The sequence below is a fragment of the Trachurus trachurus genome, assembly GCF_905171665.1.
Source record: "Trachurus trachurus genome assembly, chromosome: 1".
In the NCBI taxonomy this organism is placed as follows: Eukaryota; Metazoa; Chordata; class Actinopteri; order Carangiformes; family Carangidae; genus Trachurus; species Trachurus trachurus.
In genome coordinates this window covers 23,646,704-23,674,387 of record NC_139891.1, presented here as the reverse complement: position 1 = coordinate 23,674,387, position 27,684 = coordinate 23,646,704, and the positions used below count along the sequence as shown (strand labels likewise).

At 45.1% G+C, this 27,684-nt stretch overlaps 1 protein-coding gene across 2 annotated transcripts in view; it reads left to right on the top strand.

Moving 5' to 3' along the window:
* Positions 1-27,684, top strand: part of znf827 (zinc finger protein 827) — a 64,849-nt gene that overhangs the window by 19,597 nt on the left and 17,568 nt on the right. For both annotated transcript variants that reach the window (XM_083977547.1, XM_083977546.1), the window contains exons 2-8: positions 918-2,198; positions 4,566-4,738; positions 5,055-5,550; positions 13,179-13,457; positions 23,037-23,279; positions 26,212-26,266; positions 26,382-26,482. In XM_083977547.1, coding sequence (XP_083833673.1) covers positions 918-2,198; positions 4,566-4,738; positions 5,055-5,550; positions 13,179-13,457; positions 23,037-23,279; positions 26,212-26,266; positions 26,382-26,482 — 2,628 coding nt within the window. The remainder of the gene's footprint in view (positions 1-917; positions 2,199-4,565; positions 4,739-5,054; positions 5,551-13,178; positions 13,458-23,036; positions 23,280-26,211; positions 26,267-26,381; positions 26,483-27,684) is intronic.

Below are 27,684 nucleotides of genomic sequence, written 5' to 3'. Positions count from 1 at the left end.
TGTGTACAGTAACCCAAAGAGGAGAGAAGAAAAAAGTCAGTTTTGACATTTTGTTTTGCCCAGGCCTGGTGCTTTTGACATATTCTTATGGAGGTTTGTTAATATGTATCAGGAATATTCACTTTTCTTTGTTCGCCCTTGTCTGGCAAGCTGTAATGTTTTGCTTATGAATATTGATACATGAAGTGTATATTAATGACCCTTGGTGACCTTAACCCTATCCTTATTGGCTCCCCGGTGGTATCTGCAGGCTCATGAATATTAATCTAGTTCTGTAACCTCCATTACCCTAATCTTTGCTGTCTAGCCTCCCAGAAGGACCTGTTGTCATGGTAACCTCTTTACTAGACTCTTTCAGACCAAGGGTGGGAAAAATATGGTTAAAAAAAAAAAAATCTAAATTACTCAAACATCCTGGATGCGCCTTGTGGAAAGCTGCCATTATATAAGAAAGAGGTTGAATTTGTGCTGGAAGTCATTTTAGTCGTGTCCTTGCTGAGCACTAAAGTGTATTTTTGCACTTTAAAAGGCTATTTGACTGGGGTTTGGACAGGTAATTTTGTTATGAATGTTGAAAATTGTAGTCCCAGTTTGGCTTGCACATGGTACAATTCACTAATTGCTCTGAAAGATCAGACAAGCAAGCATGGGATATAATAAAAGTGAATAGTAAATACTAATTTCCAATGTTAAAAGCTGTCTGCAGTCAGCCAGAGGCGATGACCATGCCCTCTACTTGACTCTTAGTAATAAGTGCGATGTTCACAATTGTTTCTCAAGTTTTTAGCTCAAAGATAATATGTAGTCTAACTGTTCCCAACAGCGATACAGTGAATTCATCCTTCCAATACTTAACTGTATACAGCCTTTATTTCAGTTCCCCTGGGATAACATCTATGTTTTCTCCCCTGTTCCAGATGTGGACAGCAACGAGGAAGGGGGGCCTGATGGTGGTGCTGTGGAGGAGGAGGCTTGGTTTGGGAATGCTTCTGACACGCGCTCAGAGTCATCGTCCTATGGCGACACCCAGGATGAGCTCCTCCTGGCCAGAGGCTCCTCTCCTGACGAACGGCCCGGGGTCAGCTCTGGGTCCGGGGACCACGACACCTGTGGAGGCGAGAGCTCGCTGGGTTCCCCCACACCCGTCCATCGTGCCTCTTTGGAACTTCTCGGATTGGATGGAGGTGCATTCTCGGCCCAGGACACACTCTCCTCTGTGGTATCGTCACTGTATGGCGAGGCAGCGTCTCGAGCCCTGGGGAAACCTCTCAGCAGTAACCTACGACGCCTCCTAGAGGCTGGGTCGCTGAAACTTGACACTGGGGAGCTCCTGGGTCGGGCATCCAGGGGAGGCGCCGGAGGGGAGTCTCCTCCAATCGGTCTGGCGCCGCCCTTGACCCTCTCCCCGTCTTCCCACCATGCCCACCAGTTAAGTGCTCTTGCCCGAAAACTGGCCAATAACAACAACAACAGCGGCTCGGCCTCACCAGCCTCCTTGGCACCCTCAGTCACCAACATTAAGCAAGAGCCCCATGACCCCTTTAACTCTGTCACCCCCAGCAACGGCAGTGGGTTCGTATGGGCAGGTGTGGCAGACAAGTGGCCGCCGGCCAGCTGCTCCACGCCCTGCGGCTCCAGCCTTTCCCCGGACTCTGCAATCCAGAAGCTGAAAGCAGCAGCGAACGCTGTACTTCAAGACAAAAATGCCGTGGCCGCCTCCTCGACAACTTCTTCCTCCTCGTCCACCTCGGCCTCGTCTGCAGTGCCCGCCCTCGGAGGGGCCGGCCGAGGGGACGACGTCGTGCGCTTTGATGCCTTCAACTCTCCGTTTAGTCCACAGTCGGCTAGCTCCACCCTCGCTGCACTTTCCAAGAAGGTCAGCGAGCGGAGCCAAGCCTCCTCAACGGCAAGCGCCGCTCCTCCTGACCACCAAGCCTCAGCAAGTTCCTTCCTCTCACTTGTGTCAATGACCTCCTCTGCTGCCTTGCTCAAAGAGGTGGCAGCCAGGGCAGCAGGAAACCTGCTGGCAGAAAAAAAGGAAGGGTCCCCCTTAACGACTCCTGGGGTCCTCCAAGAGGATGTGAAGCCTCTGCTGGACAAGAACCAGAAGGCCCCCACGCCTTCCACACCCACCCAGAGCCTAGAGCTGCTGTTGCCTTCGACTCCCAAGAGCAGAGGCAAGCCAAACAGCCAAGCAGGTAACGTATACATGTACACAATCACTATACAAAACAGTGATGTCATATATTAATACATAAATCTAAATAAAAGGCACTCGAATACAGATCAAAGTAGAGAGCAGCTTGCGGTTGGTACATTTTCAGATATTTTTCCTGTTAAAAGACGTTTCTTCTTCTTCTGACACATGGTCACAAAACACTCGAGCACACTACAATGTTGCCTTGTGCTGGACACAAAAACGAGGTTCAAGATCATTTCACAGCATTTCATTCATGGAACATTTTCTTCCTCTTTCATCGTGCCCTTTTCTTTTGAAAAATAATTGTACAAATTTACCTGAAGTTCGGGGCGGCGTTTAGCTCGGTTGGTAGAGCAGGCGCCCCATCTGCAAAGGCTATAGTCCTTGCTGCACCTGGCCACGTATCGAATCCCGACTCCTGCAGTCCTTTACTGCATGTCACTCCCCTCTCTCTCTGCCTCATCATTTACTGTCTCTCTACTAAACTTTCAAGTAAAGGCCCCAGAAATATACTAAAAAAAAAACTGAAGTTCAAGGGGAATACCCCCCCCAATCATTACACTTCTTCCCAATTGGCTTTTGCCAAATAAATAAGACTGCTGATGCCATGAAATGCTAATTTAAACTGAAATTGTAATTGAAGTGCAACTGTAAACAGTGTGGAAGAGTAGCAGGTTTACTTGTCACCCAAAATCCTACGAGAGAGAGAGAGAGCCCAGTGCTCGACTTCCATGTTTTCTCTAGTTCTGTAATGGTTTTGTTCTCACCTCGCTGCCGCTGAAGTAGTGAGTGGTGCAGCCCCAGCTTAACTGTCAGCCGAGCAGAGAGCATAGCCGAGAGAAAACAGCCCTGGCTGGCCTTCTAGTCTGGGAAATGGTCTGTGGGCTCAACGGGGGGTTCCGACTGAGACCTCACTGCCGTCCCAGACCAGCTCGTTTGTGCTCGGATGTGCGTGCTGCCAAAAGGGGGCCGTCAGTGTGTGCTCGGCACAGTGGGGAGCCCTGGAGTCCATATCCATCTCGGCAGCCTCCTCCTGGCTTCAACCCCCACTAACCAGAGCCCTCTGCACTGATCAGCACAGCAGACTTAAGGCCAAACACATCATACTTTCCACTGACTGGATACAGATGCGTGCACGCTCTCTCTCTCTCTCTCTCCGTTCCTCACAAATGGTCATGCAGTATAAGTGTGTACTCCGATGCGGACACATAACCCAAACAAGGGTGCACACAGAGATCTCACTCTTGCAAAGGGAGAGAGCGAACGCTTCAAAGTGCAGGCTCTAACTCAGTCGCCTTTAGGGAGCCCTGAATATTTTCAGGGAGATGGATGGGCACTTTTGAGGGATTGTGTCGCAACCCCGCCAAATCTAAAATGGCTGGATCAAATTGACTTCAGACAGATGAGGCAGTTGATGTAATATTCTGTGATCTGCATGCTAAAAAGGGGGTCGGCTCTAACCCACGAGCCGTCAAGGTCGAGCAGCGCTGTAAAAATGCAGGTAGTTGTTTGGTCGCCAGACTGAAAAATGTGACCTTGATTATTGACTCTGTCATGTCTTGTTTTATTGTCGTCCCTTGCCAATTCCACTATAAAATTGCATTGCACTGTGTTGTGTTCTGCATATACAGGCAAAGCTTATTCCCTTTTCCCCCCAAAAAAACGGTTGTGTTTATACAGGAAACATGTGAACAGATATGTGAAGTGCTGAGATAGAGGTACCGAACACATTTCCACTCTGCTGCTTTGTTTCTGCTTCATATGCATCAACTTAGTGTAAGCAGAAGTCTTCTTTTTTTTGCATTGTGATCTCTGCTGTGCTTAGAGAGGTTGGGCCGCAGATGGCAGTTTATTGTTGCAAATAGGCAGTCTCGAGGTTTTACACCTCAGGTCAATGAATGGCTGAGCACAGTAATTTCACCAAACACTGATTACCAGATGTTTTTCAAGGAACGGCGCTGGAATACTTATGAAGCCATCCTGACAGGCCCTTGTAGAATTTGTAATGCAATCATGCCTCTTTCTAATAAGACCAATTAAACAGTAATGGATGCCGGATATGAAGCCAACAACAATAATCGAGATACTAAAACATGCTTGAGTTTTTACTTCCATTGTTCCATTGCTTCCAGCTGGCATTTCCCTTGATAATTTTCACCATTAGGTGTGCAGGAGTTGTCTCTTGCAGATCTGTCTGTGGACTGCATTTGGATAGATAGGGTTTTTATTTCCTTTCAGTAATGGACGTATATCTTCCCGCAGCATAATACATTTTTTTCATGCGCTGTAACACTGATAAAAAGAGATTCTGAAATGCATTAAATACTCTCTGTGAATGGTAACAATGACCTGTGGTCCCTTCAAGGCTCTCCTGAGGATGGCGGCAAACCATTCCAGTGTCCTGTGTGTGGACTGGTCATCAAACGCAAGAGCTACTGGAAGAGACACATGGTCATCCACACAGGCTTAAAAAGCCACCAGTGTCCCCTGTGTCCCTTCCGCTGCGCTCGCAAAGACAATCTCAAGTCCCACATGAAGGTGAAATCCTATGGATATTCCTCAACTTGTCACCTTGCAACCCTTGTCATCCCCAGCCACATCATCTTTAATCAGTGCTTATTATGGCTCTTGGAATATAATTGCTAACATTAAAGGATATGCATGATTTTGTTAAACTTTTAATCTTCTGCATGGTATAATTACACACCGCTAATTGTTAGGATTAGAATCTCACTGATAAATCAAAGTGAAGTAAATCGAAGAATCACGTCTTTCGTTCTTTTGTGTGTAGCAGCATAGCAGCGGGGGAAAAAAAGAAAAAGATTTAACACTTATACCTGTCCTCCTTTTTCAGGTACATCAGCACCAGGACCGGGGTGAGACGTTTCAATGTGAACTTTGCCCCTTCACCTCCTCCCGTCACTTCAGCCTGAAGCTTCACATGCGCTGCCACCAGCACTTCCCCCGCACAGACGTCAAGGTGAAAGAGGAGCTCACCACCGACACAGAGGGTGAGGGCTCCCTGATGGGTGACAGCGGCTCCGCGGACCTGCGAGGGACGGAGGTGTCCCCGCTGCACTCAGACGCTCGGCAGCAAACGTCCCCTCCGGCCGAGGCTTCCTCCAATCATGTCCACATCAAGGAGGAGCCGCAGGAGAGAGACCTGTCGGTGCTCTCCCCCTTTAGCATTTGCAGGGAACGTCCCAGCAGCAGTGCCAACTCCCTGGACCTACCTGGAGTCGGGGTTGGCGTCGGGGTCAGATCCAGCCCCAGTGGTCCAACCACAGCCTCCCTCTTCAGCCCCGACATCACCACCAAGACGGCCACTGATCTGCTTATGAAGCTGTCAGGTTAGCATTCAAATTATAATGACTTTGCAACATCAGAGCAAAAGGCTCAAACTGACAGTTATTTTCATGATTGATTAATCTTCTTCCTTTTTAACCTGTTAGGTCTTTAGCCTAAGATCAGCAAACATCAAAAAATGTTCAAGATGACGTCTGAAAATGTTTTTTGGGAAACATAAAACAGCTCGCGCAGACAGACTAATATCTTGACTTCTGTTATCCACAATTGTTATGTTTATTGTACCATTTTCTAGATTTGACTTTGTGGCTCTGCAGTCATTGCAGTTGCTCTTTTATCATCAAGTATTTTACTTCTCTGAGACTTTAATGTGAAGGCATCTGTGCTGATCTGACGCCGTCTCGCCTCTTGCCTTACGTTCTGTTTTGATTCTTCTCTGTCACCAGAAATAACATTCGTAAGAAGTGTAAACAGTTTTATGTTTATCGTTCCAGGTCAAGGCCGCAGTTTGTCTCTGAGCTGTTTTTTAATGGATTTTAAAACAATGGGAGCCTAAAATGTCTGGGAGTTAGTTCAGAACTGTAGTGAGCAGTGTTAGCCTCTTGACAGTGTCAAACACATGAATGTTTTTTGACTTTTCATGGGCATTGTGTTACAGGCCTAAAGAAAAAATGTAAAATTCCACTGGTGCTACTTTTTAAACATTGAACTGAATCGCCAAATCACACTGGTCTTAGGTAGATTCAGATGTGTGTTTGAGCTGCTTTTCAATATTTAATTATTACTGTGCATACTGATACAAGTCTTCACTTGCACAGTGGTTTATTCAGAAACTTAGTTTTAGTGTATTTTCCACAAGCATGATAGAAAAGTAGGCCATGGACAAAGTCTCTCTTGAGTCTGTGCCTTGGAAGTACCACACGCCTCTAAAATGGTTAGGACAACACCCAAAGAATTCAAACTTAAACTTACTGTATGGCGCTGATGTGAAGAAGACAAAATATTGTACATAGGGCTGAATACATACGGGTTAGTTTTTATTTAGTACAGAGGTAGTCTCTAGATCAATGAGATTATATTCAGATAGATGCCTCTCTTAATTACAGCAGTGACACTTTGCACAGACCAAGGGATTTTTGATATTTAGAAAATATAGGTAAAAATGTGCGCTATGACTGTCCTTTGTGTACAGTACACACACAGGCACACGTATAATATTTTCACTGACTGTCTACTGTATTTTCACAATAGACAGTCAGTTACATCCTGGAAAAGCCCAGCTGATGTATCACTACTGGGATAGATTCATGTATGAGATATGATTTTGTGAACATGTATTCAAAAGGTGACACATCTCAATGATCAGAGACCAATCCATGTTTAAATTGTGAATATTGGTTAGCCACATACATCAAAGTGACTTGTTTCATGTTACTTTTGAGTAAGATTTAGGTGTGTTGGAATAAGTAATGAGATCAGATGTTATGGATAATAACAGATTCCAGGCATGCCATGAGGGAGGAAGGAGACTGGGAACGTTCTGATGCTGGGCCTTTTTTTTTTTTAAAGGACTAAGGCTTTGTGCCCCCAAACATTTCTATACTAATGGTAAAGGGGGGGGGGGGGGTCTATTTTTTCTCTACTCATCAGTTAAATTGCACCTCATGCAGAAATTTGTGTGCACCACCATGATTGGTGGCAGCAGAGTAGAACAGGCACATAAAAATCAGTTTAAGTACCACGGCACAGCACTTAAGTCATGACCTAAATCAGAGCATTTACACTATGTTCATCCCTAATCTTGTGACTAAACGTTCTGTTTTGAATTGTATTTTTATTTGCTTCCGAGGCTTTGTAATACAAAATTTGTATTTAAAAACAAATCTTTTATTCCGGGTCTTTTCAGCTTTCAAATGACACATGATGGCTGCCCAGTAGTACGTCCACAGTCCTCTGCTGTTGGCCTCTGATTAGCTCCTCTTAAGTGGTTGGGAAAGAGATGATTGACATCTCAACAATAGTTGTTGTGGGGGCTAATTTTCTTTGCGCACGTCTTCCCAGTTGACAGGGAGTGCTGAAGATCTAGCACTTCAAGGCATCTTCCTCCTGCACACAATTCTGTCTTTTTGTATGAAAAATGAAGAGGATTTAATTCTGTATGTATTGAGGGGATAAACTCAAAATGTCACAATGCACAAATGGAATGAGGTGATTTGAGACCCTGCACTAAACTTCGTTAACACAGAGCTCCTGCATTTTGGGTAAATGACTAAAACACAGAGAAAACTTTCTTCTCTCGCACTTAATAGTGTTTGTTTTGCTGAAGATCATGTTGCAGTTGATGATCTGCACTTGGCTGTCCGTACCTGAAGAAATGATGAGTAGTTGTCCTAATATTGATAATCTTTTGCACTCAATAAGCAGTTTAAGAATTAAAAAATTTAGCACCTAACCTACTATCTTCTACCATTGGTCAAATTGATGTGCTCTATAATGTAATGATGCAGCAGTTTTATTTTAAACTAATCAAACTTGATAAACATGCTGCTTCAAGGTGTGCCAGGCTCAGGCTGTGTTTAGATGCATTTTACCATGTTGCAAAATATCAAAAGACGTGCCTGGAGACAAAGGCAAGATTGATGGAAAAAGGTTGACCGAGGTTCAGTGGTGGGGTCGAGGCTACGGCTGCCACTCTTCCACTTAATGCTGTGTAATTAGATTGAGATCTTGAGTGAGGATGGGAGGAAAAAACCCTGGGAACATTAGATTAATTAAAAATGTATGCATAATTCATAATTAAAAAGGAATTCATAATTTGAAATGATAAGCGCCCTCAGCGCCATCCTGTGACCCCGCCAGGATGCATGGGGACTGGGCCGGCTTAGTTAACTCCCCCTCGATCTCGCACGCCCCGGCGCCACATGGTTGCCCCCTGGGTGCCAGTTGCACTTCACTCCCAGACTGCACAATCAAGCCCAGGCAACTCCCAGAGGAGCCAAGATGGCTCCTCACAATGTCAGTCCAGTGTCAAGTGGCGGACATCTTAGTCAGGGCATCATTCAAGGAGACTGAGGGAGGATATAAAAAGACAGGACGAGAGGATGTTGAACTTGAATGCATGATAATGGGTTTTAATGAATGCTGCCTCTTTGATCACAAAGTTCTGCCTTTGTCGGGGAGGAGGGGGGGGGGGAGTTAAAGATAGAGGGTTATGAAACTGAGAAGAACTGGACTCAGATCTCAGTGAGACTTAGCCATGCCACGGAGCAGCCAGAGAGGGAGAGGTGAGGAAGTTCCTCCTGGGACCTGTAGACTCTATTTCTTTTGACCTCCCTGCCAACCCAGATTGAGTGTGTACACGAGCAGCTCATCCCTCCTGCTTTTACACTACTGTCTCAGTGCCTCAATTCAATCCCACAAGGCCTATGAGGGGGTGGGGGTGTGGGAGGTTGGGGGTGGTGTATAAAAAGCTAGAGAGAAAAAGAAAAAAGAAAAAAGAAAGAAAGAAAGAGACAGATAAAATGACAGCAAGGGAGGGAGAGGCAGAAAGAGGTAAAGAGGGAGTTGCATCGAGTTCCCCAGGCATAAAAAAGCCACTGAACTCTTCCTGACCTCTGACATAATAAGCATATCATTTTTTGGGCTGCCCTGCTTTCCATTGAGTGTTATACTGATACCCTTTGATTTTTATCCTTGCACGCTGACACAACCGTTAGCTATCCAGTGTGATCCACATTTTGATTCAGAGATGAAAGCCACTGAGGCACTTTGAAATGCACAGCCCTACCCTGTGCCCAGTGGACCCTGAGTTAATAATGACAGTGGGCACTGCACACCCTCCAAACACCACCACCGCCCCCTCCAGGCCCCCCCGCTGCGGTGACACAGGCACAACGAGCTTGACCCTGGCTGGGTGTGAATAATTGGCATGCAGGGGGTTGTGGGAGGTGTTGCATCTGTCATGATGCTTCTGCAGTTGTCTTATTTATCTTTGTCCTAGGAGAGTTTCTCGCATGCAATGCTTTGCGACAGTGAGATGATGCACAAGCGGCACATTTCAACACTGTACATGAAAAAACCTTGAGCATTATGAGGAGAATATGGATTTTCTTCCCGTGTTATCATGGCATCGTCTCTCTTTTTGAAATCACCACATCTTTTGTATATTCAAGCGTAGAAATACTTGGATTTTGTTGCACCATCTCTTAGTTGACACTTAGTATTTTGGATTTCTGAAATGTCTAGTTTTAAGTTTTGCCTCTTTGTGAACATCTAGATTTAATCTGCATGTCCCTTTCTTTCCAGCTCTGCATGAGCAGACAGAGGCAGGCCTTTTGTGTGTGACCTCTGGTCCATACATCCCCACTGCAGCCATCAGTATCACTGTCCAATGTCTAGCACACTGTCAGCTATTGTTGGGTTCTCAACCTGCCCCACGTAGCCCTTTGCTTCTTTTTTTCTCCGGGAGAAAACAGCAGCCAATTGTCAGAGGGGGAGCAGGCCGGCGTGACAGAGGTGGAAAGCTAATGAAGTTATTTGACGGCAGCCCTGGCCACGGAGCGAGAGGTGAGGCGGAGTGGACAAGCGCCTGGCAGCGAGACGGATGAGGCGCAAGAGAGAAGCGTGGCAAAGGGGAGTGAATCGGGGGGAAAGAGAGCGGCTATGGAGGTAGCGTTGGTGGCAGGTGTCAGAAGGGTGTGATAACATGGAGACAAACTGATAGCATCGTCAACCCGGAGCTAGAAGCGGCCTTACAGTATCATGCACAGGGAGCTGACATTGGCCGGGGTACGTACTCACACAGCCAGGAAGCTCACAGAAGAGAAGCCCAGTCACCCGGAGATGCCCATCTCCTCCTCAGATGTGTGTTCACCTCATAAGATGATGTGCCAGAGACCGAGCGCTCATGATGCTTTTGTGATTGTGAAATTCTGACAGACAAAAGGCTAAAGTGTAAGCTTGGCATCGTAGACTGCTCTGGCTTTTTTTTTGTTATTGAGCCATCAGCTTGAAGAAATAAAAAAAATAAAAAAATAAAAAAAACTTGCCCATCGGATTAGGCTACTAAATAATTCATCGGGTTCTGTAACATAGATTCTGAGTGGAAATACGCTCTATTTATAGCGACAATCCGAAAGGTCACCGGAGTGCTGTGACTTTGTGTGTGAGTGCACGGCCCGGGGTTGTTTTTGTTCTCATGAGGCCATGGAGGAGAAGAATTTGAGAATCTAAGTTTGTGTTGAGTCTGTGTTTGTCAGCGGTTCATATGCATCCCGGCATATGCGCACGTATTTGAATGCAGCGTGCGCACTGTCGTACGTGGCATCACACAAAGTCTGGATTTTTTTTTTCCAAAGATATGTTTAAGTATGTGTCTGTGCGAGTAGGGGTATAGTGTATTTTTTTATGTGTGTTTGTAAGACAGTGACCAAGTGTGCTGTCCCTGTCTGATCCGACATGGCCCAACACGCTTCTAATTAGAGGACGTCCTTCCAGGTGCTGACCAGGTTATACTTAGCCTGCCCGCTGACATCTGACGGTGTGACATTTCCAGCTGGTGCCGCGTGCGACCCTGCGCCACTGCCCCTGAACTTGAAGGTCACTGCCCCCCCTCTAGCCCCCCCACACCAACAGCCACAGCTCAACCTCCCCCCACCCCACCCCAACCCCTCTCTCTTGAACTACAGCCCCGGCCTGCCATAGTGTGGCACTGTGGCATCGTGGCACCGCATGGGTGGTCAAAACACCAGCACCTGTTCCCTTTTCCTGCCCTGTATCCCCTGTCCCTGAGCCCTCTATCCCTCCGGCATAGATCATCATTAATCAGAGAGGCCGGAGCCGGCACAGATTGATGATGCGAGCAGGGGGCGGCAGGCCTGTGGCGGTTAGAGATGTTAGGTGAGACGGTAGGGTGAGGAGCGGAGCAGATCTCTGCTGGGGCCAGAGGAGACTGGACAGCAGTCTGCCAAGAGTGATAGCCTCTCTTATATCCGTTCTGTGTATTTGTGTGTGTGTGTGAGTGTGAGTGAGACATACATGCTGGGGTGTAGAGTGTGTTTGAAGTGTCAAGGGTTGAGTTGGAAGATGTGTAGATGTGTGTGTTGGTGTCACACTTTTCCACAGTCGAACGATGTTAGCTGTCAGATTTATTTTATTTGTTTGATTTTTTTTTTTTTTAATCTAACAAGATACAGATGAATTTGTAATATACACACACACACACACACCTCCTGTGGTGTCAGCAAGTTAATTTTCTTATTTCTGTTTGCATGCCCAGTAGTTTTTCAGTGACATATTATCATGGATGTATTCTGCTTAAAGGGGCATTGGTGTTGGTATTCTTATAATTGGCAAAAGAAACATGGAAATATATTGAATGCAACTTCTGCAACAGTTGGTTGTCAGTATCATACAGTATGTGATGGCTTACCTGTTAAACTTAAATATGGGTTTACACACACTCCCTACAGGTTTGATGCTCACTCAAATAAACCCTGCTTTCTTCACTTCTTCCTGCAGCAGGAGATCATATTGTAAGTTTAAGTCACAAGTTTGAAAAATCACAAAAGACTCTGATCAACTCAAGGCCACAAGAAAAAGTTTCATTTATTTCAGTAACATTGCATATTGTGAAAAAAAAGATTGAGAAACTAACACAAAAAGGTTTCTAAAGGCATACTGTAGCTTTCACACACATGCATGTACGTATTTCAAGTTTCAGGTATGGTGCACCTCAGGTAAATGAGGTTACAGTAGCGGACACTAGTATCTGTTTAAACATCACCACGTTTTCCACTTTGCACTGATTAAAACAAAGATAATTTACTTTAACATGTATACACCTTGCATATACAGTATGTATATAACTATATAAACACACAGTGTCTCTCAGTGTTTTATAGTCATTTTAAACTTCCCTACTGGAAACTACAGCCTGTGTAAACCTTCGTTTTTGCACAGAGTGTAGTGGAACGTGCTGGGAGACACAAAGAGACGCGCTTGCCCCGCTGTTCTTTTCTTGGCGGCTATCGGAAGTTGCTCCATGTCTAATTATTAATTATTCATCTAAGGCGGATTAGATGTGGCCCAGTTTCTCTTGAAGATGACTGTAGTGCAAGAGGGATCCATGTGACAGTTCACTCCCTAACCTAGGCTACGCACTGCAGAGATGGCAGATAAGGCTTCACTTGATTGCAATCGTGTTCCACGCAAGTACAGGAATTATTTCATGTCCTTATGTCTGAAGGGGATTTAGACGATGGAAAAGTGCAATGAATAAAGTGCATAGGAATGAATGAGATGGGTAAAGTAGAGGTGGGAAGGGCAAAGGAAGGAGGAGAGGACTTTTGGACTTTGTTGCTGATGACCTGAGGACTTAGAGAGAAAGACATTGGCCATGAGGTTGCACCCTCCGTGTTGGCCTACAACATGCTGCCGTGCCAAAAGTCGCAGTGGATGACTTTGTTGTTTGATTTAATTTGGATTTTTATCTATCATACATGATGTGTGTGTCTATCCAGTCCTATTCACTCATATGGAGCTTGAAAGTAAAACCTGTTTGTGACCTTTGAGAATAATACAAAGACCCCCGATTGCCTCTCAAGTTTAACTTATCATACACCTTTCAACTTAAGATGCCCTTCTTCTGTCTTTTCTGTCTTCCTGACTGCAGCGGCCAACCAGAGGGAGACGCTAAAGTCTCCGTTTCACCTGAAAGAAGAGCCCAAAGTAGAGGAAGCGCTGAGCCCCAGACCCTCCTCCCAGTCCCAGATCCAGGTTCAGCCAAGCTTCCCTGCGACTTTCTGCCAGGACGGACCAAAAGGGGCGGCAGCGGCCACGGAGCGCACAGGGCCACTGAAACCAAGGGAAGGAAGTCCCATGACTAAGAACAGCCTGCTGAGCCAGGATATCAACGTGAAGGTGGCCTCTGAGCTGCTGATTAAGCTTTCAGGTAGGGTGTGTGTGCTTTACTGTGGATTTATGTGATATATTTGCGATGAGGGGGGGAAATGCAAATGAGCTTTGTAGTTCTTAGGTTGACCTATGCAGCGGTGTATGCTTTCCTGTAATTCTAATAAATCGAAGCACAGCAATAATTTCAAGAGTTCTTGGAATTGTGTATGTACAAGATGCATAACTTTTTGTACAATCATATGCAAACATTTGAAAAAAGCAAAATAACATCCACGCTGGTTGTTATTAAAACCTGCGGTGTTGTTTGATTGTTTGTGAGTCTCAGATCAGCCAGCCCTGTACCAGTGTGGGAGGTTAGCTGTAGGCCAAAGGTTATGTCACTGACGGCCATAAAAGGGTTCTATTGTTTTCTACCATGGCACACCTAACCAAGCTGAAACAGCGTACCTTTTTGGGGGGAAAGCAAATTTTCCTGAAGGCTCTGTTCTAGACAACTGCAAAGACTCTGCATCTTCTGCGATAATACTCAAGTCGCTTGTCTTGGCTCTTTATTCTATCTCTGCATCAGGTTATTCCAATTCTTGTAGAGCAAGGGATCGTTTTACTTTTCCTAGTGATTTAAGTTCTCCCACAAAACAAAGACAGACAACTGGCAGATAAAGTACAGTGCCTGCTCACACTATATTGAGCTTAAAACCTGTCCCTGACATGCCCTTTGTGCCATGACCATGTCTGAACCTGTGTGGAGGACCACCCTGACATCATCCAGTGAAGCATGATTTAGCCTTTTACAGCTTGTGGTTTACACTCAGCAAGAATGTCTGTAAGAAGTCCTCAGGCAGGGATTCCTGCTCGCATCTTAATGTCGTAGCGCGCGGCGTGCGCTGTGCTTGGCAGTATGTAAACGGCAACTGTTGCTTTTCAATTACTTTTCCAACGGTTTGTGTCGCTCGCTGCTAAATAAATGTTTAAGCCACTGCTTATTTTAGCCTTCCACCAAAATCGCTATTGAATGGCAGGTCTAGTTCAAGTGTGTTATGGACAGGTGTTTGTCCACTGTGGGCAGCTGGAGTGTATCTCTCAGGCTGTCAAAAATGAAATTTTTTCAAGTATGCAGCAGCAGAGCAGTAGCTGGTTTTTCTCGCTACTGTATGCCATATGTAGAATAATGTTGAATTTATTGTAATGCATACAAAGAGTAGACATGTTTTTGATTGAACAAAAACGTACACATTTAAGTTCATCTAAAACCTAGCTGACAGCATGGGCTACTTGATTTGGGAAAAACATACACACTGATATCAACATCGGAACGACTTTCACCCCAGAAACTCTGCAGCCGTAAAATTTACAATGTTACACACTTGCGCAAATATGCGTCCAGCGTGTTAAAAAAAAACCACAAAGCAAATGGCAGACTGATGGTGGCGCAGTGGGGCGTAGCTCTATCCGCGGCTCTTCATCCAGTGCCAGTGTGTGTATGTGTGTGTATGTGTGTGTGTGTGCTTTACAGACACCTCACACACCGGTTGCCATTGTTCTCTCCGGGTCGACTGGTGTTCAGAGTGACTCATGCTGGCTGGGAGCTCAGTGGTACTACACGTGTGCTGCTCCACTGCCTGCCCCCAGGTCACGTTTCCCTGTGTGTGTGCATGTGCTTTTGTGTGTATGCATTTGAGGAAGACAAAACTGACATGATTACTACTTTAAAAACAACACACATAAAAAAAAAAACCAAAACAAATACAAGACACTGGTCTTTGTGTGTAAAATAGAGGGATTGAGAGAATGGAGTGGGCAGTATATAATTCTTCCACTGTACTGCCTCCACCTATGTTCTTTGATTCACCACCGTTATCCCTCCGTCTCCTACCTTTTTTTTTTTTTTTCCGCTGTTTCCAATCCTCGCGCCGACGTTATCCTGCCAGTTTATTTGGTCCTCAAGCAGCATGGCCAGCATTTATCCCCTCCCATCACTTACACTAGCTCTGCAAGGTTGACCTAGGTTAGGGAAAGATGCTGCAGCGTTCATCCGTCCGCTGGCTCCCTCTGCCCCCTCACACAGTCCTTGGAGCGCAGTGCCGTCCATTGCCATGGCAACAGCGGGGGCGGTAGATGGAGAGGGCTGTCTAGAGTGACAGCCTTGACAAGAGTCTGGACCCTCAAATGACCCTGGGGGGGAAGGGAAGGAGGAAAAAAAAAGATGGCGAGGAGGGAAAGAAGAGAGCCAGGGAAAGGTCAATGCCGTTACAGTCACGTGTGATTACGGTCATGAGGTTCAAGGGCATCTACACTGTAACCCCTCTGTCCCCTGGTAAAGGTCAGCCCCAGAATACAATAACCCAGTAAAGATACTTTAATAGGGAAATCACATCGGGGACTGTAGGCTAAGCATTTTCTTTGTTAGAAACATCACTGTTAGTCTGTTAAAAAACTGCTTATTTCCTCATTCTTGCTTGTCAGTACAGCAAATGGACACAACCTAATTAAATTTCTGCTGCTCATCCCTCCTCGACCATGGCATTGGACAGTCAGAGCAAGTGGGGTTGTCATCATTACTGCCCATTGTGCTGTAACATGAGTTGCATCATCCCTTTAACTAGGTCACTTCTTCTTCTTCTTCTTCTCTCTCCCCCCCCCCCCCCCCCCTCTCTCTCTCTTTTCTTCCTTATCAAACATTGGTTGGTCATGTTGAGTCGCCTTGCTAGCGCTACCTCCCCCACATCTGTTTAAAACCAGGCTGCTGGTGTCTGGGGGCTAATTATGCCAGGCTAAATAGTCCCTGGCGCCAGCGGCTAACGTGTCCTAGCAGATGGGCACTGGTGTTGCAGGGCAAGGGGAACATGGCGTCACAGGAAGGGAAGAGGGGAGGGGAGGTGCAGGGCCCCTAGGTGGTGCCCTGGCAGACTGGCATCGTGTGGGTAACAGCCGCGCCACCCACTCACCATCCAGCCACCCTCACTATAGGTGTGAAATCACACTTTGTGCTCGCTTAACTCATTCCTGAGGAACGGGCCCTTCCATCTCTGAGGACATTTTACAGGTCCTCTCCCCTCCACAACGCTTGTTACCTAGCTAATAAAAGTTGCATTAAACTATTTTGACCACTAAGGAGCAGAAAGGCCTCACAACAGCAACAAATCTTAAGCTTATGAGGTTCCTTTTGTTGATACTACAAGAAAACAACCAACTTACACAGAAATAAAGCAAAAATGGGCATCCTGTGGTATTTTATGATTTCACATGATTGTAGGGTGATGACAGTATTGGACTGAAGTGTGGATATGGTCATTATCAGCTAGAAAAACTGACTCTTACACTTCACATGGTGTGACAGAGACAGTTTGTGTGATTATATGTATTTTCTAATCTCCTAAAAGATAACTTTTGACTTGCCGCTTTTCACTTTAACTTGAACATCACATTGTTGTAATGCTGCTCTGCTGCTCCATATAGCTATTGAAATGCATTCATTAAAATGCAACAGATGAACCAGTGGAATATACTGTACAGCTACAGTATGCAGGAGACGGGCTTTTGTGGATATTTTCTCCTTCTTTTTTTAGCAGCAGCAGCAGCCTGGTTGGCTGTACATGATTTCCTGAAGCTAACCCATGTGGATCATAGTTCATAATAGCTCTGAGCTTACTAGCTACAGGTAGATTATACAGCGTACACTCCCTGCTGCCTTCAGGTCTCTGTAAGGATTTAGGGAAGGGAAGTGCGCGGATTTCCTAAAGTTGAAAAGCAGTTTAGGGTGACTGATGCAGTCGGGCTTATTGATGTTGACATTTTTGCTTAGATTACATTATAGTTTATCTTTATTCTTTTTCAGGCTTTAGAATAGGTTTATTTACCTGACCCGTTTTTTTCTGTGTGTGTAATTGCTGCATTTACTACCACACATTTCTATTGCAATGATTGTGCATTGAAAACAAAAAATTCTGCTATTTTTGGTGCAATTTTCATAAAACACTAACACCTTGCCTTACACCAGCTTGAGCTTATACTCCTCCTGCCTTTACACCATGAACGGTAAGGCACGGCTTAAGGTCAAGACAATTGGCCCTTGCTATGGTTGTGCTGTACAGTAACTATTATGTGACAAAGAGAATGATTTAATCTTTCTATTAAGATGACAAGTATCTGTTTAATGTGAGAAATATGGGAAGTGTATCATTATTCAAGTTGAGGGATAAACCAAGCTCAAAGCAAAATGGAATAACGATAATAATATAAGGAGCCATATATATGTATATAGCCTTTCCCCTTTTAGTCGGTAACTGTATGTAATGCTCATTATTTATTTTTACCCTCACATGAAAGGATTCACTATTTACTCAGTATGGATTATCACAGCATACTGCTCCAGCTTTTCATCATTCTAATTCACAACACCGGCATTACTGTACAGTCTTACTTTATGTTAAGCTCAACACTGCTCTGACAGTGTCCTCACCGTGCCCCCTCAGTGTGGCCGCTCGCTGACCTCTCTTACTCCCACCCTCCCTACCTCCATATTCTGTCTCAATGGCTCCTCGTCACTGCCTATAGCTCTGTTTACTCAAATGGAGAGCCGGTTCCTTCTGGCCCCTCATTATATATATGTTTGTTGCCTGGGTGCCTTCGTGTAAACACGAGAGGTGATTGACACAATCACGGAGACAATCGTGTGCCGTCTCTTTGTCTTGACCTTATATGATAAAATTTTGTTAGCCTTGGATCATCTCCGGCTTGTGCCAAATGTTTTTGTTTAGGACTGCTTTATAAGGGCCATATCTGGCTCCTTATGGGCTGTTTATCAAGCACACTGCTCCAGAGTCAGATGTAGCTGCAGTCTGCAGCCGTTGGAAGGCTGAACTACTGAGAGCTAACTGGTCGAGGATCAATTGTAGCAGCAGCTGTCTGTGAAGTCTGCAGGCAGGGCTGCTGTGGCTCCCACATGACATGCAGTCTCCACACTGCAGCCTTTGAAGCGCCTGAACTCTTCACCCCTGTCTGAGCAGGTCGACTAGAGAGCAGGAGAATAGAGAGATTGAGAGAGAGAGGGATGGGGGCAGGGATAGAGAGATGTGGAATAACAGAGCTGGGAGAAGGGTAGACTAGGATGACGGGAGGGGGGGAGAGGTGGAGAGGTGGAGAGGTTGTCATAGGCTCTAGCTATTCCTCATCCTTCTGTCCTCCCCCAGCTCTTCTCTCTCATCCCACTTTCTTCTCTCCTCTCTTACCCTCGGGTCTTCTTTTTCTGGCACTGTTGGACAATTTTATCTCCTCTCTCTACCCTTCTTCTGCCTCTCCCTCGCCGACTGTCTGTCCAAGTTTTTGTTCATATGCTGTCGATGCATCAAAGCGGTGCAATAAATTGACTTTGCATACATTAAATCACTAATGGTACGTAGGTTTTTTTCTTTTTTGTCTAGTGTGGTTACAGGTCTATCCGGGGTCTGTACCCAGCTACTGTATATTCTCAGCCAAACGGGCTGTCATGTCCGCACAGATTCAAGTAGACACCTGAGGTCAAAGTTGATCACTAAAAACAGAACATTGCACGAACCCCAGTCACTCTCATTCTGACTCAAAACTTGAGCAGTGCTGCGTCAGGGATTAACAAGGTATGTATAGTGCATTTGGCAACTTTGGCATACAGCAGCACACTTATACACATACTGGAAAAGTGTGCAACTTGCAAGCAGATAGAGGCTTCCATCTTCTTTACTGAGGGTCACAGTCGGGCGAAGGTTTTAACCTTTCTAATCCAGACGGATCCAACAGCTTGTCGTTATTGTTGCGTGTGTGTGTGTGTGTGTGTGTGTGTCAGCAGAGATATGAAGCTTAAGCAATCAAGTAAAAGTTCACCACATATTTACCACACAAACAACAGCCAGTAGAACAAAGCCACTGTACAAGTGTACTTAATTGTTACACCTGCTCTTAAATTAATAAAAGCTTTAAGCAATTCACTGTCGAAACCTTTGGGAAAATGAGGAAAGCTCACAGGAGTTTGGATTTAAATAGAACAGACGTGTCAAAGGAGTCTTAGTGTTTCTGTGGAGCCCTGCACCCTCTGGAAATGTGGATGCTGAAACTCAAAGTGATGTCTTTTGGAGGGTTTTTTGTTCATTTTGTTGCAAGATGATATTCTACTAAATCTAGGCCACATTTAAAAAAAAATGTATTAAACAACATTTTTACTGTATGCCGTGTAATAATGCTCAGCATTTGTCTCTGGTTATTTAACATTTCCCAAATATTTTCAGAGGAACAGCTCCCATGTGCTCCACTCCTGTCCATTTTTTTTTTTTTTTAGAAGAAGAATCACAATATAAACCACCGAATAGCTGTTTTGAGTGGTGCACGTATCATATAAATTTACACACACACACGCACACAGATATTTAATAGCCTGGAGTTTAACCTCTTCTACATCTCATAAATCTTGAAAATATTTTTATGTTTTATTTATATTTGTTGAGTTTTACTGGCGTGATATGAAGGAATATTAAAAGGAATTGGAACAACACTGACACTAAAGAGAAGCTATGATATTTATTGAGAAAGGGCACGGGCACACACACACACACACACACACACACACACACACATACACACACACACATTCCTCCAGACCTGATTCCTGTGGCCTAATGGCAGCTGGTGCATCACAGAGGAGGATTCTGCACCAGAGGAAATGACACATACGTGCATAGACACACAGGGCACACACACACACACACACACATTCACTCCCTCATATAACACACATACGCACACACACACACACACAATCTGGATTCAGACAGACTGAGGGCTGCTTTTTATGGCTTCAGAACATTAGGTCACGACCTCGACCAAAAAGCCATAGCTATTATCGGTGTGGGAGTGAGGCCATATTTTCATTTTTTATTTTGTGACAGGTAGACTCGGCCTGCTGTGATGCAACACTTTCAATATGGTGTCTGCGTACTGTTTACGATCAGATATTCTCTCCGTGTCATGTGGTCTCTCTGGGTGAAGGCTCTCTAGGATGTAAGCATGTTTATCCCAGCACCAGGAGTAGCTTCAAGTACATACGGTATCCTTTAGTATGTGCACATGTTTTCAATGTGTGTGAGTGTGTGTTTTTGCAGCTCAGCAGTCCACTCAGCCTGAGTCGTTAGGGTGGTGATCCAGTGATAGAAGCTCGCGTGTCCCTTGGTTGACCCTTACAGCGCAGTGCCCCCTCCGCCCTCCGCCCTCCTCTCTCGCTCTCCTCTCCTCCTCTGCTCTGCCCCTCCATCAGCCTCCCCTAGGTTACTCTTGGCCAACTCTGGCCACCTGATTAAGGGATTAGTGGGGCTGATGGTTGTCAGTGTCCCCCACATGCTGGCTACTACCAATAAACCAGACACCTGGACCTAGGGGAGGTGGCTGGAGGAGGAGGAGGGGGGGAGGTTTACACTTAAATGCATCCACATAAACAGTATAATACACTTGCGCTGGTTGGTTCGGCTTGAAGCAGAAGCTCTTGCATGTTCACACGCGTGCACGGTGCACTGTAAGTTCACCCTCGGCGTTTCACACTGGCCTCCTTCAGCACAGGAGTGGAGAATGTGAGGGGAGGGGTTGGCGGGGTTAGCGCAGGGTTACTGTCTTGTATCTCCCTCACTCACCCCCCTCTCCCCCTCCCCCTGTTTCTCCAGCTCTTCTAACCCCCCCCCCTCGCCCCTCCCACTGCTCCTGATGCCCTGCCAAATTCATATATCCCATAATCGTGCTGAGTCGCCATGTCAGCAGCACTGTATCAACTGTGCCGCTTTGTCTTGCTCCTGCTTGTCACCACACTGAGACACTGCCTCCTGCCATCACTCCAGTCAAAGATCAGCTACCTTGGATATACAGATGCTAAAGGATGTCCCAACTGAGTGTTTTTTTTTTTCCTCTTCCAGTCTGTTTTTTTTTTCTTTTTTTTTGCACATTACCCAGCTGCACACTGCGCACTTATTGTAGCCTAAAGTAGCCCTACTTTTAATCGTCTAAATTTAGTTATTAGAGACCATTAGCAGAGCAATATCTGACAGCTCAGTAGCTCTAGATTAAGAAAATCTAGCCTGCATCACAGCTTCCTTTTAATACTTTCCAGTGTTTTCATGGTGGCCTGCAGTCTTTTGTTTAATATCCGTGGAGAGAGGAGAGACAGTGTTTGATTCTGCAGATCAGCTCGGGACATTCCTAACAGATGCCATCTCCCTCTCAACTATTTTTAGCGTGCTCACTTGGCCTCACCTTTTGAACTTGTTTGAGAAGTGAGTCAACGGCTGTTTTCAAGCCTTTCAGACCATTGTTTATGTGCAGAATTTCAAAAAAAGAAAGAAGAAAAACTACCCAGAATCGAATGCTTGTACTTCAAACCATACAAAATCTGCTTACCATGAACACAGATTGATGTCTGCTCAGTTAACATTCAGAGTGTTTTGGTTCGCATCTGTCTTGTTTGCTTCACTGAGCTACAGAGCTGCTTCCCCAAGCAACAGTGTGACCTCCCGATGCCCTCTTGCCCTAATAATTACACAGCTAGATGCTAACTGGCTCAGCTCGGCTTTAGAGGCGACACTCATTTCGGATTTCCCTATTTTAGATTTAATTCCATTCATGACATCCTACATACAACATGTACACTGGGTGCTTAATTTACTTCTTTTTTTGCTTAGAATATCCAACCAGACTAATCGAGTATATTAATTATCTGAAAACATCAGTTGAAGAAACAAGATCATTTATCCTCTTAGTCAGTCTGTTGCATGTCTGTCCACCCTGAAAGAGAAATCCCTCTGTTGTGTTTTTTTTTCCTCATCCAGATCAAGGATCAAAGGATAGAGCGTGTCGTATGCTTTACAGATTTTCAAGCTCTCCGAGGCAAATGTGTGATTTTGTGAATTTAGGAGATATATGAATAAAATTGACTTGACTTGTACGGGATTAGCACATCTGGCAGGCAATATGACAGGAAAAACACACATCAAGTTAAGCCTGTATTTGTGATGCAGGTACAGCGCAGTCATCTGTGTTCAAAGCCAGCCAGGTCAGGAGGCGCCGGGGATGCCGAGATGAGCTCAGCCATAGGTTTTACATGCTTAAGATTATGAACGTGCCTCCAGTCTCTGCGTTTCCTACACTCAAGTTAAATTAAGCAACATTTTTCAAACATTTTAAGTGGAAATCATCCTCTAGTATTGAGTGGCCAGAAAAATGGAAACCTTTAGTACAGTATGCACACTACACTGTTGTACAATTCAGTGCAGCACTATAAAAAGTGCTACCTTTTTGTTGTTGGAACACGGTATTAAAAAGAAAAACAGTACAATGGTCAAGTACAACAGCAATATAAAACACACTGAGTCCACACAACCTGAAGTGGTAGTAGCCAGCAAAAACCGAACATTTTCAGTAAGGCATTTATCACAGCACTGTTGTATTGTGGGATAGATGAGGTCCTGTATCTAGGTACTTAGGGTGTGTATACTCCTCACACAGGCCTCTATTTAACCATTAGATCTCTACTTTGATATGATGTATTGGTTGAATCTCTTTGATCAGAGTCTAATCAGTGATTGTCCTCTTCTTCAAACATGCTCTGCAGAGAACAACAAGGATGCCCAGTTCCAGAAGGTGAAAGTAAAGGCAGAGCCCATGGAGGTGGACCCACCCCCCGCAGACCTCACCCCACCTGCCTCTCACCTGCTGGCCTTCAGCACTTTAAGGGCGAGTGAGAAGAGTGAGCCAATGAGCAACCACCCCGAGACGTTGGCCCGGCCCCAGAAAGATCTCTTCTCCCAGGACATATCGGTCAAAATGGCCTCCGAACTACTGTTCAAATTGTCAGGTATGTCCGCTGCGAGACGCCCGTATCAGTGTCAGGCACACACACAGTGGGCGCACAACACAAACATTCATGCACAGCAAGTCAGCAACGTGTCGTCTTTTTACCCTGCAGCATCGCAGTGTAAACCTTGGACAGGTTGTGATGCTCCACTATAAAACCTACATGTTTCCATTTCTGTGCTCTGGGGGCTCTGTTGTAAAGCCAAGGATATATGACATGTAATGACATCCTGCTTTTTACCTGTATGGCCATGAAAGTGACATTGAGGCAGCAGACAGCTGTTTGTATTGCTAGATTAAGACAGAGCTTTCAGGTGTTTCCATCGGGCCCCCAGAGAAAACTGTGCAGGTGTGTGTGTCTGTGCGTGTAGGAATGAGTGTGTGTGTGTGTGTGTGGGGGGGGGGGGGGTCGAACCTGCAGTCCCGGGCTGTGACCCCGGCTCCTCCCAGCCTCTGATTGCTTCACTTAAATGCCATATAGAGAAACAAGCTCGTGTAAAATCTTTTCTCTCTCTCTCTCTCTCTTCTTGCTCTCGCACATATTCACAAATTCACACATTGACAGTCTTTCTTTCCCACACACTCTTACACACTCACACAAGGCCCCTTGGGGAGTGGTGTCTGCACAAATGCCCCCCCTCCCCCTTCCCCTCCCCTCCCCTCCGTCCCTCTCTTCCCTCCTCCCTCTCCTCCTTTCTCTCATTCTCTCTCCATCTCTCTCTCGCTCTCTCTCTCTCCCTTGACTCGTTTTCAGACATGCCGGCTCAAGCACACTTGGCTGCACACGCTCTCCCCCTGCACTTCCCCTCCCTCCCTCCCTCCCTTTACATTTCTCCCGTGCGGCATCTCCATGGCAACGTGGAAAGAGACCTCTGTCCTTGGCGAGCGGTGTGACGGAGTGGGGTGTTTAGGGTGGAGGTGGGGAGGTGGAGTGGGGTGGTGGGTTGTAACAGGAGGGGGTGGGGGTGGGGGGGCACAGGATAAGAAGGGGGTAGAGAGGGCAGCGGGGGGATACACAGTATGCCCACCCAGGGAGGCCAGGGCATCGCTAGCCTGGCAACAGCGACAACTGCCCCCTTAGAGCTGGGTTTGAATGCGAGGGGGGACGGGAACAGAGTGGGCTGCTGTCACACAATGAGCAATCAATATGAATTACCCAGAGCAGTAGGACCTCAGAGACACATCAGTAGCAAGGTCGCTCTGAACACTGAGATGGTTGCAGCTTTGAAATTCACTTCATTACATCGCCTTGAAACTCACACATGGCTCCATTCTCAGGCATTTTGTATAGCGCTCTTTACGGCTGAATACTGAAGTCCAATGGTCTGTGCTAACATTAGCTGGCCAAGTAGTAGTTCTAGCTGATTTTACAGCCCGTACTTTACTTACCGCTTAGAAACCTCTTAAAATCTATGTATTTTTTTTCTCAAAAAAAAAAAAAAAAAAAAAAGGCTCAACCACTCTGTGAGCAACCAGAAAATGCGCGCAATTGCATGCTGTGTTTGATGAGCATCAGCCATACTGAGGATCTCTGGCATACAGAGGTGTGGCTGTGACCTTAAAGCAGGTGTGATCTCAGGTGCCAGAGGAACAGGTGTGAACACTGCCCATAGTGTAAAGTTGCGAAAATCTCCAAGGCATCAAGGCTTTTTGGAAAACACAAGCATCCATTGACACTTTTGAGTCTGTATATTCACGTTTTTATATAAATGAGCATTTGCCAGCTTTACTGCAGCATTTTCAGGTGGTGTCTTCTCACTTTACCTGAATTAAAGAAGGTTTCAGTTCCACCGGTGCTTGCAGAAATGATTACATTTATATCAAATGTTATTAAGCCTTATGCATCAGGATCTGTGTGATTCAGCTCAGCAGGTGATTGATTGATCCCATTGCATGTTCACTTTGATGTAATTAATCCTGAGAGCATGTGACAACGTCTGGAAAAAATCCCTGTTTTTACAAGTAAGGGAAGACATCAGGAAACAGTCCAGCCAGTTGAAATGTGTGAGAAATTAATTTTGTCTTTATTAAATATTTTAATAAACACATTTGATCATGATAAACAGCATTCAACAAACTTTGCAACAAATTGGACGATAAAGTCTTCCAGAGTAAACTATGCAATAAATCATTTTCAAGCATTAAAACTTCCCCCTTTGTTGATTTTTTTTTTTTTAATCACCTATGTTGCTTCAACTTGACCGTACATACACACAAACAAACGCACACAAACATGTGCCATCTGGGGAGTCTAATGCAGGTCTGGCTTTCAAATTGTTATTTTTCAAAAACAAAAAAAAGTTCATTAAGTGTTGTTGGGCTCACTTTTGGCCCACAGGTCGACAGACCCACTGGGGAGACTCCCACTACTCCAGATGGCCAGTGCACCCCTGCTGGTGAGGCAAACCTGTGCGTCTACCAGCCGAGTTTAACTTAAAGGGAAGCAACAACCAGGCGCACATACGTAGTCTGTGTGTCAGTCAGACGACGGCCTATATGTGGGCAAGTTTTAGGAAACTTAGCAACTGACACTGAACTTAAATTGGCAGCTGCTCACATCTCGAAATCTGCACTCAAGAGCAGACTTGGGGCTTATAATAAATTGAGCATGAACATTTATTCTTGAACTTGGTTATAACAGAAGCAATCTTATCACTGACTTTTTCGAACACCCCCAACTACATTTTACTCTCGTCTTAAGCGGCAAACAGAGGCTTCTCAGTTGTTATGGAGAGAGTCGAGTTGTCACAATGTGACTTCAGTTATGTGGTTATAGATGATCATACGTAGGGGCGTGTTAAATCCTGGCTCCGTGTTGCTCTTTGGGGTTGCTGTTTGAATAGACACAATGGACACAGCCAATAAATGGAAATTGAACAATATGAATCTGGAGGTTTTGTGGTTAAGTCTTGTCTTTTTTTTTTTACCTCCAGAAAAAGTCAGCAAAGCCAACAACCACAAAGACAGTAACATGGTCGGAATAAACAGGTGAGTCACTAATTTTTTAACTGTGAAATTCACTACACTTTATTACTATGGCATAAATATCAGTTTGATGTAATGGCTGTGTAAGTGTATCATTTATCACGTCTCTGTGTTTCAGTCCGTTCCTGGACGAGTGCTTCAGACAATCACCCTTTAACTCGCGCTCCAAGAGCTCTTCCCCCGCAGAGGCCAGCTCCTCTACCAGGGCAGCATTCCACGGTAAGACACACACACACACACACACACACACACACACACACACACACACACACACACACACACACACACACGGGAAATATGATCAGAGTAGTAGCAGAGGTACAGTTACAGACAGGCACAAGACAGATGGGCATTTTTTTTACAAGTGTCTTTTAGAGCTTCAACACATACCTGATAAATCTATTGGAACTTATTAGCATCTATTTGGTAATTTATTGTTCATTTTTCAAGCAAAAATATCAACTTTGTGGTTCCAGTTTCATAAATGTAATGTTTTGCAATGAGGCTTTCATTTATTTATTTTTTTATCAATTCATACAAACCCAAGTTAAACAGAAAAAGACAAAATTGAATCAATATTCAGGGTGAACACTCTTTGCTTTTAAACGGCACTAGTTCTCCTCCAGTGCGCTGTTTTCCTAGGTACTCATAGCTGAGAACGTGCCACAGTTCCTCTGTTTCAGTGTCTTGTGTCTCTTCATGAAATCCCAGGCTGACTCCATGATGTTGAGATCAGGGCTCTGTGGGAGCCAGACCATCTGTTTCTGGACTCCCTTGTTCTTCTTGTCTCTGAAGACAGGTCTTTATGACTCTGGCTGTATGTTCGGGCTTGTTGTCACACTCCACTTTTTTCTTTTTTTTTGCTCTCACATTTCTTTCTAACATTTGGAAGGCAAGGCGAGATTATTTGTCGAGCACCTTCTAACAAAAACATCCTCTGTGTTGTATAAGACATCCACAGCATTATGAAAAGAGACACGAGACAATATAAAAGGATTTAAGAGTAAAAATAAGTGACTGAAGGATTAATTGAAGAAATGATGCCTCCAATTAATCAATAATGAAATTAGCTGACAATTAGCAGAAGCCCCAGTGTGTTTGTTCCTTTTGTATCATGGTCCCAAAGAAAAAGAGACAAAAGTCATCTGCAGAGGAAGTAATTAACTGCCAACGTTGGGTCCTGCTGCATCATTCATAGAACAGTATCTTCAATCACATCTGCTGTCTCTACTGGAGAAATAATTGATTATGCAGAGATGCTCATTATAGATGTACGACACACATGTCCATGCATTTTCAGATGATCACCCCCTTCTCTTCTCACACAACACAACACACAGAGCTGTAGTCTTGTGATCAATCCAGCACCTACTGTAGTACAAGTAGTACACATAAAGACACTGTTGTATGTGAGTATATGG